We start from the raw sequence: 13,688 nt of genomic DNA on the forward strand, positions 1-13,688 counted from the left end.
GAGGCCCAGCCACTGCAATGCCACAACTGGCGATTTAGATACGTGTCAGTTGCTTGCAAGGAAATAACTATCACTGTTTAAGTTGTCCCATTTAAATATAGAAATATGCAAACATCCAAATATGTACACTCACCCTGCACGCACAACTAGATAGATAGATAGATAAGGACAAAGAATACTGTTCCCAACTACAGAAAAAAAAAACAGAAAATAAAAGAGGAATCAGTATGAAGTTTATACCATTTACACATTTTTCCTGTTTTAAAATATTTGCCTATTTAACTTAGATAATTGTAGTGTTTTATTTTTAAACTTAACCCTGAAAAAATATACATTAAAGCATTCTCTGAGCAGTGTGTAAAGTGCCTACGTGACATTTTGTGGAATTTGATTTTTTTTCCCCATTTCTTGAGGAAGCTGCTAGCTAACAGATTTTCAACTTTTTAGATGAAAGCTTTCAAGCTCACTCCCAAAACATGATTTAGTTCCTTAAGATCTGGTTGACATATTCAGTTTAAGGTTTGCATTTTTTTTGGTGTAGTAAGGTTATTTGCCAGAAAAACTAAAAATATCTATAAAAAGGAAATAGACCTAGGAGCTTTTTGCTGATCGTATTTAAAACAAACATTGCAGTGTCTTCAAAACATCCCTTCTAACACCTACTAACTTTAATTTTAAATAAAGCATCCTAATTATTCTGCAAGACTTGAAATTGTATTATTTCAGCACCTTTAGCACAAGCTTGCTTTTTTTTTTTTTTTCCTGAATCATTCTAATGTGGTTTCTTGGCTAATGCAATTAGCAGATTCTTTTTTGTTTATGGCATTTTCTTTATCCAATATATATCAATTGTTGCTTAAAAATAAATAAATAAAAAAATCCTGTCCAAGTCAGCAGTTTTGCTCCCACAGAACGCTGTTCAGCCTGTCCCTGTGGTGGAAGAGAGCCGTGACTAATAGGAAAGGAGATGAAGCCCCAGCCCTGCTTTACAACACGTCTGCACTGCAAGGAGGTGGTGTGACGAGGCAACCCAGGGGCTCCATCAGCTACCTGTAACCTCGGGAGCTGCATCACCCTCAGACCACCACACTGCACAGTGGAGGCCACAAACCCTGACAACCACAAGCAACTGGGAACAGGTACAGCAGTTGTTTATTTGCCATCTTTTCACTGCAATACTACCCAGCAATGTAGACTTCTCTTTCCTTCTTCCCCCATCTCTACACAGCGCTTACGCAGCACCCAGCTGTATGGTCCAGTGCCAAACCAAGTTTATAACCCAGTGAGTATCTCCCAGACACCAGTAATTCTCTTCTTCTGGGTGACTAACGTGACATGGTCAAGGGTTTGGCTGTTTAAAACAAAGGCTGTACAGAAACATATTTCTGTGAGAGACGAAACATCCGGAGGGGGGGGGCCAGGGATAAAGTGAGATTCTTATTCAATCACCGGATTAAATTGGGGCAGGGGGGCACAGGGAGAGAAGAGAGAGCACGCATGAGATGCTTCTGATTTCATTATGAGATTCGTAAATGCCAATGCACAACTTTTTACTTTTTTTTTCTCCTCCATACAGCAAATTCTATGAATTCTATTAGAATCCATTATTGGTCCTCAGTATGAATACATCAAGTGATTTTCCTCAGTTGTCTACTCAGTGGGGACAAAGAGAGTATTATTCACAGGTAACAAGAGGGACAGTATAAAAGCTGGACAGCGACGACGTGGTTCATTAAGGGAAGAACTAAAGAATTCATTAAGGTGCACTGTGAGGCACAGCAGCTTTGCGAGCATTCTCCGATGTGCCAATAATGTCATAACAAATACCCAAGTAAACCAGTTAAGCAGTTTTCCTTGACATTCGCGGTGGTTTCACTGTCATTCAAACTGTGGTCATTTACAATTTCAAAAACATGCTCCAACCTTGTTTCTACAAATCACACAGCAGCCAGATACCCAGCCACTCTTCTGGGGGTGCCACGACATCCTCCAACAAACTTAAAGCAGCAGACTAGCAAGAATACTGGAAACCAAAGCATGGCTTCATTATTTATTTATTTATTACCAACACGACACAGTTACTGACCTTTGTAACGTGACAGGCAGATATTTTGCTAGGAAGTTTCCACCCCATTACATATTTTTTATTTTTCAGGCAATTTTTAAACTATTTTGTTCAAAAGACACTGTAACCGATGCATCCACACTTAACGCTGGTATCATCCAAATAGTCTACCAAATCACTTCCTCCACAAGCAGCATGAAGACTGAGTGCATTGTGACACCTCATACATATTTAATAATAGCCTGATAGGCTGTCATTAACATCAAACAGCAATCTAAGTTTGCTACATTAAACATGATCCCTGTGTTAAGAGGAGAATCACAAACTGCCTCCAAGATTGAGCCTGAAAGAAATACCCACCGACTTGGACAAGGTGTAATGAGGCCAACTGCACTGAAGGAGCCATTATTCACACATTGGATTAAAAAAAAAAAAAAAAAAAAAAAAGAAGAAGGGGGGAGAAGGAGGGCAGAAAAAGCTTCAATGGGTCATAAGACCAGACATGCCATAAGGCAATCTGTCACAGAGTACTCATATTAATAACTGTTGTGTCAAAACTGAACATTGCAAAGAAAAGACAAACCTTCCTTTATGTTTTATGAAATGTAAGCCCACAGAATTAATAATTCATGAGATGAAGAAAAATATCAGATTTGGATATAAATATTAACAGAACCCTGTCAACCTGTTTAGAACCCAATTTTGACCGTCCTACCTTATAGTTATCAATCTAGAAGGGAACATTCTCCAAAAAGCTCAAAGGAAAAAAAAAAAACAAAAAACCACGTAACTATGAAAGTCATTAATGAAGAAATTAACATTCTCCATTCATGTAGGTCCTAAACAAAACAGCACAACTCTGTTCTGTGCCTGGCAGTTGCTGAGAGAATGCTAATGGACTGGCGGTATTTGTTCCCTGACTTACACTATGTTGACAACAATAAAGTTGGTGCACACACAAGAAAGTACACCAAAGGGACTTCATAAAACCAAGACCCAGTGGAAAAAGGGTAGGGAAACAGGGGAGGTGGTTGTCAGATGACAAACAAAGATTAAAAAAAAAGCTGATTAAAAGTTAATGCAAGTTTCAGCATATGAAGTTCATACAACAGCTCCTAGATAATTTTTTTTTTCCGATGAGCTAAAGAACTGGCACTTAAGAATACAAAAAAATCACCTAACCTATAGCACACACTCACTTATCAGCAAGTTCCCTGTACATGATTTCAATCAAATTACAAAATACATTTTCGAAATACGTTAGTCTCAAGATAACATATTTAACCAGGCCTACAAAACCATGCAGTGGTTTCCATTTCAAACATTATTTTGTTTGCTAGACTGATTAGCAGTTTGAGCTCAAGACACAGAAAATCACTTCTGCCTTGTGACACCAGCCCCCTCTGCTTTCAAGACTATCATAAAGTACAGAATGTTCTAACACAAAACACAGTTGTGCCAAAATTAGGAAAGCCATCAAAAAGCACTCTTCTAAATGGTGATGAAAGTGCTTTTCATTAGCTTTTTTTTTTTTTCTCCCCACAGAAAATAATATAATTAAGTCTAGTTATGTCCTCACCTGCACTTACACTATAGTTAACAGTGTAAAAAATACTTCTGTTAAGCATCAGTATTGGGCATACATAAAAAAGTCAGTACAAATACTCAAATTTTCTCCACAGTTCTGGCCATTTTAACTGCATTCAACTCACCGGTGAGCAAGCAGAACGAGAAGTCAAAGAAGTTTAACACTGAAACCTTTTAGCAATAATAATTTTTAAAAGTTAATTCCTACCTTTATCATTCTAGAAAGATCTCCAGCATCAGCTAATTCCAAGACTATGTTCAGTTCATTGTCCTCAATGAATGACGCATAGTATTTTATTACATTTGGGTGATTCAGTTGCTAAGAAAAGATATACAACGCATGTTTTAGTGTAGTGTCTTATATTTTATGAATGTAATATTTTTATTTAGGCAAATAACACACCTAAGATATATTATAGTATGATACAAACAGTACAGGCTTTTATGAAAAGCATTTACAGATGAACATTTTGCAGTAACACGCAAGCCTGAAAGAACATGGTGGAGTTTTAGGATCGAGACGATGATTCATGTCAGTACTTTAAAGGATCTTTTCTTTCAATGCATCTGTGCAATAGTATGATAAAACCTGATGAAACAGCTGGGCCAATTTTTGAAATCAGTTTTTTCTTGCACACAAGACACTTAACTACAATATCACATGCTTAGTAGAAACTTCTACTTGAGAAGTTATGCATTTTTCGATAGGATTGAATTCTCTATTTTAACTTTTAAAGCAATTATAGATTATAGATTCCTTAAGTGAGACTTATTAAAGCTCTACACAGCTACCAGTGGACACTTCAGGTGTATCTATGAAAAAAATAACGTACTTTGATAATAGTTGCATTTGTATTCAAGATAAGTATTTTTTACCTTTAGAAGATCTATTTCTTTGATGCAGTCAGCACGGGCTTTGGCATCCATTAAATCAAATATCTACACACAAGAGAAAAGACAATTAAGTGATTAAAAAAAGCAAGCTGAGTCATTGTTATTATCACATAGCATCTATAGAGCAGTTCAAGTTTCACATGAGCAAAATATAATACAGTAATATGAAATACTCCTAATGCTCTTAGTGCAATTGTAAACATTGCAACGCCCACATACTGATTTTGGTGCTATATCAGCACTTTTAGCCTTTTCATAGGAAACAACTACACTGGAAGTACAGGTCCTCCACGAACTCAGCCGCCACTTCTGCATATCTACTCAAATACATGGCAATAATTCAGCACTTCTCCTTCAAGATGGTTCTAGTCCAAGTGTCAGGTATTTCTCCCACACCTACCACACCATTATCAGAGACGGATTCTTTCTAGGACTCAGCATGCCTGCCTTTCTTAATCTCTTCTTACAATCCTTTTGTTTTAAATAACGCATGCATTTTACTCCCTCAGGATCAAAACTTCACTGTCACCTCTGATTCCTTCTCTCCCATTTCCTTCCCTTCAGCAAGGGAAGAAGCGATTTGGGTTCTGTAATTTGTTTACTAGAGCACTTTTTTCATCTGTCACCTTGACTTTTATAGCTTTTTACAGTTAGGCACCTTTGCTCATCATTTTTTTCCACCTCCCATCTGCTCCAAATTATTCTGCAATGGATCTCATCTTTGCCTCTTCCACAGTTAACCACGTTCTGTACTCCACTAATTTTACATTAAAAGTCCTTATCCTCATTCTACCCACATTTATATTTGACCTGAATTCTTTCAATTTTCACTGTTTTTACCACCCTGGATTCCCTTTGCACTTCACTTTCTCAGATTTGCATCTCTCCATATACCACCACCAAGTGATAAATCCCCCTTAGAAGTGACCAAGTTATTGCTTTTCCAGTGAATCCTTCCTCTCATTCCACATTACTTTCAGAATCCAAGGAAGTGGATTCGGACAGGCCTGCCTACCAGATGTGGAGCTACACAGAAGAATACCAGTAGCGGATCACAGCCCTCCGAGAGCACATATGCTCTTGTCTAGCCGCTGCTCCCCTCAGAAAGCCCACCTCATCTCCTGCCCGCGGATCTGACACACAAAAACCAGACTGCAGAGGATGCAAGACTCGCTTTCTCAAAAAGACAGCTAAGTCAGGAACTGAAATGCCAAGCCTGGAGATGGGGAAAAAAGAAGAAACAGGAGAGAAGGAATGAAAGAAGAAAACAAAACTACTCTACCAAGAAAGGGAATAAAACATCTCACAACTACTTCTATATTAATGCCAGGATGATGGGAAATAAACAGACTGAGCTACAAGTAATTATTCAAGGAGGAGGCTGAGGAGGATATAACAGACACACAGCAGGGTAAGTAACAAGAAAGGAATGCTAACACTAAGAAATAAAGCAATTTCAGATGTAAGAGAAGAAAAGCGTTAGTACTATATGTGAAATTAGAGGTACAGGTATTAAACGGCAAATAGCATTGATGCAAAAGACAAGAGTTTATTTATTAAGGCTGGGAAAACACATTTAGTGAAGGAGATGAAACAGCCTGCATCTGCTGTAGATCTTAAATCTGAATGAAAAAGCATTGCTCTTTAATCGCCTTGACAATAGACTAAAAGTCCTACCACCTGCTACTGTCATGACGGACTGAAGTATTTTTTTTCTAGGAAATACTTAGGAAACTTCAAAATATTAGAGGTAGCACATTAACAGGGAAAGTACTTGGAAGGCATAAGATCATAAATGTCTTTGGCAGTAAACCATGAGACCAGCAAAAGGAAAACCTCACACCCCCCTCTCCCAAAAACAATCAGTGGAAGTGTGCACTGAGTAGCAGGGGGATAAAGTACGGGGGCATGGCAAAGTTGTGCATGTCTGCTAAGCCTGATCATGAGATAATAACATTTCTTATCCATGATGCAGAGATCCAGGTGCAGATACGGAGAACTCCCAACATACCGCGGAGCCTAATCAAAGCTGCAAACAGAATTTTAAACTGAAAATCATACACAAATTACCTGGTCATGCAGTGTAGAGAAATTATTCAAAACACAGTTTCAAGATTTAAAAACAGAAGACCTGCAATGTGGCCGGGGAAAAGAGAGAGGAGTTTGGACCTGCTAATGACTGTTTCAGTTTCAGTTCCTCCCTCAATCCCTTACCTGGTATTTCTGCTAGTTTTACCATGGGCAAATTCTATAAACACTTCCCAGGTCGTTGCAGATTACCTCTAAGTGACCAAGCACTTTAATTCTCTACTGGGTTTACAGTGGAAACACACATTTTGATTCTTTGTTCTTGAGCACAGAATACTTTGACCTAAGCCAAACCCTCACAGGCGGTTAATCGACCTTATGTGTATAACAACCTCGGCAGAGGCTGCCAGAGCACGTGGCAGATGAGGACTGCTTCCAAGCTCTGGACCTTCCTCAAATGTGAAGAGGTAGAAATTAGATGCTGTTATCCTGCATTGAGAATAATTCTCACTTCTCTGTCATAAGAGATGGGTATTTGTAAAGGAATAGAGCAACAGCAGTGGACAACAGGCTGCCCATGCAACCTATCCATCACCACCCATACAAAAATACAAGACACCTGCTTACTAACAGACTTACCTATACGAGCAGTATTTCCCAACACACCTAAACAAGCAAGCATTGTGAGCATTTTTTGTTTGTTTGTTTGCTTTTAAATAAGCTACCCTCTAGTAAGGACGTAAACCATGACCCCTCAGAGAGGTGTAACAGAACACAGAAAAGCCCTATGCGCAGGACTGGGAAAGATTTGGGATCAAGGGATAGGGAAGAAAAAGACAACATTTAGTCCAGGTATTCTGGCTGGCATTCCCAGTATTTCTAATTCGTTATTAAGCCGTCACAGAGCATAGGCTAGGCCAGGCAGCTGATCCCAGGAAAAATCAGACGTAAGGTTTATTAACATGACTCCCCTCCAGTTTTGCTACACTTCACACAGCCCAGTGGCAAATTTGTCTCAGCTTCATCTAAATTAGTATTTAAGACATGAATAAAATAACACAGTTCAAGAAGAACTGAGTCTTATGAGATCCTTACAAACATAAAGACAGACAATCTGAACATTTACAATTCTGGCCCAGATCTAATCTGAACAGACCTCTTCCTAAAAATCCAGTAAAGGTCTCTTCCTAAAAATCCAGAACTCCAGTTTCTCAGACGTTAACCTCCTCCAGCAACAAAGTTATAAAAACACACCATCCAGTCCATGGCATGTGAGGAACCCCTGCCCTATCACATCCAACAGCTGGCAGTGGCTCTCCTCCCCATCAGATTATCCTTCCAGTCTGCCAAGCTGCTCCGCTTGGATCCCAGGCTCAAACCCGTGTCAGCTCCCGGGGCGACTACTGCGACCAGAACCCAAACCCTCTGCACTTCAGCACCACAAAATGGTTCGGCACTGACGAACGACACACACCACAAAAGGGAAGCCACAGTGAAAGAGTTTAAAAGCTTAAAAGATCCTTTCAAGTGCATGTCAAAATGAACAGGGGGCAGCTGGTAGTGGAGGAGGAAGGAGCTGCCACCCCCAGCATCCTCCTCCCAGCAAGGAGCTCGGGGCGCTGGGGACACCCCGGACCAGCCAGGAGGGTGAGGGCTGTGCACATCGACTGCTGGGCACTAGCAGTAATTAGACTACAATTATTAGCATCGCAGTAATTGGCTAGTAACGGAAAGCGCTGCATTTTGGTCAGCCGGTTTGGCCATCAGTTGTACTAACAACAAATACTAACTCTTGACTCCGCTTACAAGGTCAGGATCGCGGGGTAATGCAGGTCGTAGCTGTGTTTTTCTAGCCCATGCAAATTGCATGGAGTATAATGCAATCTTATTTAAAATTTTAATTACTCTTCCCTGGTTTCTGTTTTCAAGGACTCTGGTAAGATTAACATTTCTACAAACTAATTATGTTTGCTGTGAAAAAACTATTAATATGCAAAAATTACATTAAATATTTTTATGATGCATCCGTTTTCACAAAGTGTAATCAAAAGCCTCATTTTGAGGAGTGCCATGCCCTATTTAGCAATTAATTCCTGAAAACAATTAGGCAAAAACAGCTCAAGAGATGTAAGAGGACCTTTTAAAGCTCTTCCTGAAACTGTATTCTTTTGGCATTCTGGAAATATCAGTTTTAAGTACTGTCAGGAGATAGCCGTACTTTTAGAACCATTTCTAAGCTATTTTAAGATCCAGAACACAAACTGTTCCCCGCACAGATGTGTAAGCTAAACAAAAAGGTTGCAACACATGAAATGAAATTCCTGAGAAAACTTCTGACATAGATGCTCACACACTGCTCCTGCTCCTTGAGAGCTCTGCGCAGAGCAAGAAGGTTGAAAAACATTTCACCACCAGATGGAAAACATCAAGCCGTAGCTCCTAAGTGCAGACGGTATTTGCGCAATTACCAACGACTGATTTAACTCAGCTTCTGAAGTGAAATGAATGTGTCAGTGTTTCTTCACATGGTACCGCTTTCAAAACACGCCAAGGTGGGAGCCTGCTTCATTCCTCTTGCTCTGAAGAGGAGCGCTTACTCCTCCAGCACTTTTCCAAGACTTCTTCTTCAGTAGTAAGAATAGAAGCCTTTTAACCTTACCATTTAAATGTCAATTTAATCTAGTTCTGCTTAAAAAAGCTGTATAAAGGAAAGATGACCTAACAAAAAGTTCTTCTAAAGCAAAACATGAACGTGCCTGCCACAACGTAAGTCTACAGACAAATAAGCAAAATAAAGACTTGAATGCACACAAATATTGAGACACTGAACAGCAACAAGGAGCATTTGAGCATTTTGCCACCACTGCACTGCTGTGCTAAGACAAGAGTGCTTCATAACGTGTAAAATTACAAGTGCTTCCCTAAGATTAATTATCTCTAATTCAAGCCTGAAGTAGCAATCCACTGACAATACACAATGAATAATGAATGTAAGCGCAAGATAAAAGGATTCGGTTTTGAATCACAAACACAGGGGTCTCCGATACTGGAGGGAAAGGGAAGGAAAGATGGAACAATGTGAAGCAGAAACGTTCAACACAATCTGCAGTTGTATTGAAATGTGCAGCTCCACCTAATAGTTTGAGTAGCCGAGGTTTATTTTAAAAATACCAAATCAAACAAACAATATCCAGTCAGTGACAGTAAGACTACAGTTACAAGTCTTGTGTTACATTCTTAAAATACACCATTTTAAGCCCCTCATATCTAAGTTCATACCAGTTCCACACTTCACAGTTCCACCTAACACAAAACCAACCGTCAGTGCTCACAGTGTCCTGCTTTGTAATGCGCTGACCGATTATCAAATGAAGGGCAGAGACTTGGTGCAACAGGGGGGGTTCCCGAAGCTTTTCAGTCCTTCCTTTAGGTCTGAAACAGAAGGAGCATCTTGCCAAGCCTGATATCTTTGAAGAACTGTTGCTCAGGAAGTTGGTCCAATCTAAGAACTTTGAAAAAAAGGTGATCTGTACCTGTGTTGTTATGCACAGTCAAACAGCGGGGAGAACAACAGTAGAAGTGGTAACTTTTATAAATATAACTGATCAACAAAGACAAGTAGGTTGCATTTCCATGGAACAAAGACTGGTCAGAGAGGTAGGAGTTTATTACATACCATAAAATGCACCTCCTCTCTGATGCCCCTGTTTTTGCTATTCTGTAGCATTTTGAAATTTAATTACCAGTCTTGGTTCTGGAAGTATCTTGCAGGCTTCTGGAAAGAACAAGGACCAAGAGATGAGAGATAAAACAATTGTAACCATTTACAAAAGATGTTCCGTGGTTTTGTCTTTTGAGAACAGTTTGTGAGGATTTCTTCCCCTTTCCAAGCAACCACTAGAGTGCTTATTGCCCAGAATGACATGTAGTGGTACCTAAGGGTATTGATGGTTCTTTTGCAAGGATTATTTACAGTGGTAGTGGTAGAGATGCTCTGCTTCTTCCTCAGGCTATTCCATGTATTTTGGACTTCACACTTGTTAAGAAACTTAACTAGAAGCTCTTCAAATGTAGACTGCTACATTAGTATCTTATCTGCAGTTGATCTTCCCTGATGTTTCTTCGACCCAGTGTCACTCAAGACATTAGTGAAAGTGAAGAATAAAGATTTGTTTTATAATTCTGGTTTTATTTAGGTAGTATTACAACAGCATCTCAAAAACATGGTTCCGTGAAAAAAGCGAGCACCTCATCATTATAAATACCACTTCCCTAACTCCAAGCAGGCTAACCATACACAGGAAGATGAAACATGAAGGGTAGAACGAGAAGAAAACACCCAACAATTAATTTTATGTATTCTGGTTACACTGCTAGAAAGAAATTGCAAATTAAATAGTTTTCACCCTGCTACATATCCGACTGTAAACCAAATCAAGATTTCTACTTCTTCATGTCATCTGGACTCAGCAACAACCACAGACTCAGAAAGAGCGCTTTCTGTCACCATCTGCTTGTCCTTCCTCCCACAGCATCGTACTGCCACTTGCTTCTGCTCACGTTGAGTTGCACAAACATACATTTTGTACACATTAATGCAACATTTATCAATATTGTACATATTTCAGCCAAGTACAATTTTAATAGCAGGAAATAAACATTCTTGTCAGAAAGCTTCACTAAAAATAAAAAAAATAAAAATCAAGGCTGGCAATCCTTTTGGAACAAATAAAGGCCTGAGATCCAGTAAGACTGGGAGAGGATAACTGAAGAATAATAGCCACATCAGACCTTGAAGGCAAAGACAAGCAGAGGGAACCACTGGTCAAATAGACAGGAAGGGAGCTACGGACTCAACCCAGCCAGGAAAATGAAGCTTTTTGGGGGGAGGAAGAAAGAGGGAGAATAAGACTCGCAAACTCAGAAAGGAAGACATGTAGTTGTTAAGATGTGAGATGAAAAAGGGAAGATAATGGGAAAACAGAAATAAGTCCAGATCTCAGTGTGTTGGTTTTCTTCTTTTTTGTTTGTTTTTGTTTGTTTGCTTGTTTTTGCTCCCGCTTTTTGTTGGTGGTGTTTGTTTTTTGTTTTTGTTTTAAACATGAGGTACGGGATTTGGAGACACTATCCCAATACAGAAACATGGCAAGTAAGCCAATCCAGGTAGTATTTCATGATACAGCTAGGAAGTACCTTTTTTATTTTTTTTCCCTATAGGTTACCCAAGTCATACTTTCTATTCCAATAGTATTCTACATAGACCCAGCCTTCATATGGAAAGCTACTTCACAGATCACAGAACACCGTCCCTGCTGACGTGCACTGGTCAGTAACATTCACAGGGAAAACCAGCAGCATGTCTTGGCTACTTTAAGGCAATCAGAACACTACCAGCATAAAGCCATTTGGAAGAGACACAAATCTTTACCCTTATTTCCTACTAAACACCAGATATATCCCTAGATATTATACGGTTGAACTGCTAGAGAAATTTTCACCTGCAAATGGACAGCAGGATGTCTTCTCCAGAGCTGAAAAATCTTCTGTCAACTTGAGAAATCTGACCTGAAAATTCAGCTTCACGTACTGACTTCTGAAATACTCCTAAGAGTACGCATGCTATAATGCCTCTGTAATCTTTGCACAAGCACTGTTATAAAAATGCTGTAGTTAATAGCAAAAGGCCGGACTTTCTGACCATCTTCAAGCACCAAGGATTCCACATCCACCGTAACTGACGCATTTGGAGTCACATTTGACCTTTTTGGTTTCTCATGCACTGGAAATGAAGGAAGAACTAGCCTAATGTTTCAAGACTGTTGATCAAAGTTCTCAGAAAATATTTCAGCTTTTGAAGTAGTACACATCTGGCAGTTTTCCCAGAATGAGGAACCCCGTTTTTATTTATTTATTTTAAATGACTCCCAGCTCTAGCCCTGCCCCCTAGTTCTGCAGGGCATAGGAAAAAAAACAGCAATGGAACAGCAAGTCAAGATATTACAGAAATTTACAATACATGCATTAGCACAGCCAAAAGAAAATTATTGAAATCCAGAAACACTAGAAAAATAGTCTATAAAACCTGACGTACGCTGTATGCAATGTATTAAGGTAACAAAACACCCTTCAGGACTCATAACACCGCTCCTTCGAGTAATAAGCTAAATATTTCTCAAGAGATCGAAGGCAGAATTACAATTTTAGTTTCACTCACTATCACAGACATTGTCAACAGATTTTCAGTGTAAATCCAGTAGAGAATTTTTAAAAGGATAACAGCTTTATAACAAACATCTCTGTGCAACTCCAAACAAATCAAAAAGAATAGAAATAAAACTGCTTAGAGGCTGAGCTCAGGCTGCCTTTTGCCCATATGACAATAAAAAAGCAAGGCTTTTTCATTTAAACTCTCACTTTTGATTAAAATATTACAAAAAATTACTAATTGCAGTGACAAAATAACTGAACAAAGAATCAGTCCTCCTCATTTCTTATGCTAAAATGTACAGGGACATCGTGTTTCTTGGCTGCAGTAAACTAACCAGTTCACTGCTCTTCCATTTTCTCCAGCAGAACTGTTGTTTTGTTACCATTTAAACATTTAATCATGGAAATATTTGGGGCCCTCAAGAACACACAAATTCTGACCAATGCAATTCACTCAATTCCAAAGTGCACTTGCATTTAATTATCACGTAGAGTCCCAAACACTGATCTATTATTCACAGACATGGCAATATGAACTCAGTTACATCTTGAAGTCTGAAGGAAACACTGAATCATAGCTTTAAGCAGGGTTTTGGTTCATTTTTGTTTCCAGTTACTAAAAGTCTTTGGAAACATGAATTCATTTAAGCTATTACAAGGTTTGTTACGTATACACCTTACTTGATTTATGCACTTTTAGTGCATGTTTGCTACCTGAAAAATGACTTACAACTGTTAATTTAAAAAATAATTAATTTGCATAATGATTCTCAAATTGGACACCGATAAATATTAATATTACTTATAGATTCCAAGCTTTGTTCTGGACTGTTCTTATACAGATAATGCATATTTGTTATCTTTTCCCAACGACACTGAAGCTTACTTTCAGTTTGAGGACATCAGT

General features: G+C 38.9%; 1 protein-coding gene across 2 annotated transcripts in view; it reads right to left on the reverse strand.

Moving 5' to 3' along the window:
- The window catches only part of NEK7 (NIMA related kinase 7), a 66,508-nt gene that overhangs the window by 37,587 nt on the left and 15,233 nt on the right, over positions 1-13,688 (reverse strand). For both annotated transcript variants that reach the window (XM_084527446.1, XM_084527445.1), the window contains exons 4-5: positions 4,529-4,591; positions 3,861-3,971 (exon numbers count right to left, since the gene is read on the reverse strand). In XM_084527446.1, the coding sequence (XP_084383572.1) occupies positions 3,861-3,971; positions 4,529-4,591 (174 nt within the window). The remainder of the gene's footprint in view (positions 1-3,860; positions 3,972-4,528; positions 4,592-13,688) is intronic.

Source organism: Aythya ferina (assembly GCF_964211825.1).
Source record: "Aythya ferina genome assembly, chromosome: 8".
Taxonomy (NCBI): Eukaryota; Metazoa; Chordata; class Aves; order Anseriformes; family Anatidae; genus Aythya; species Aythya ferina.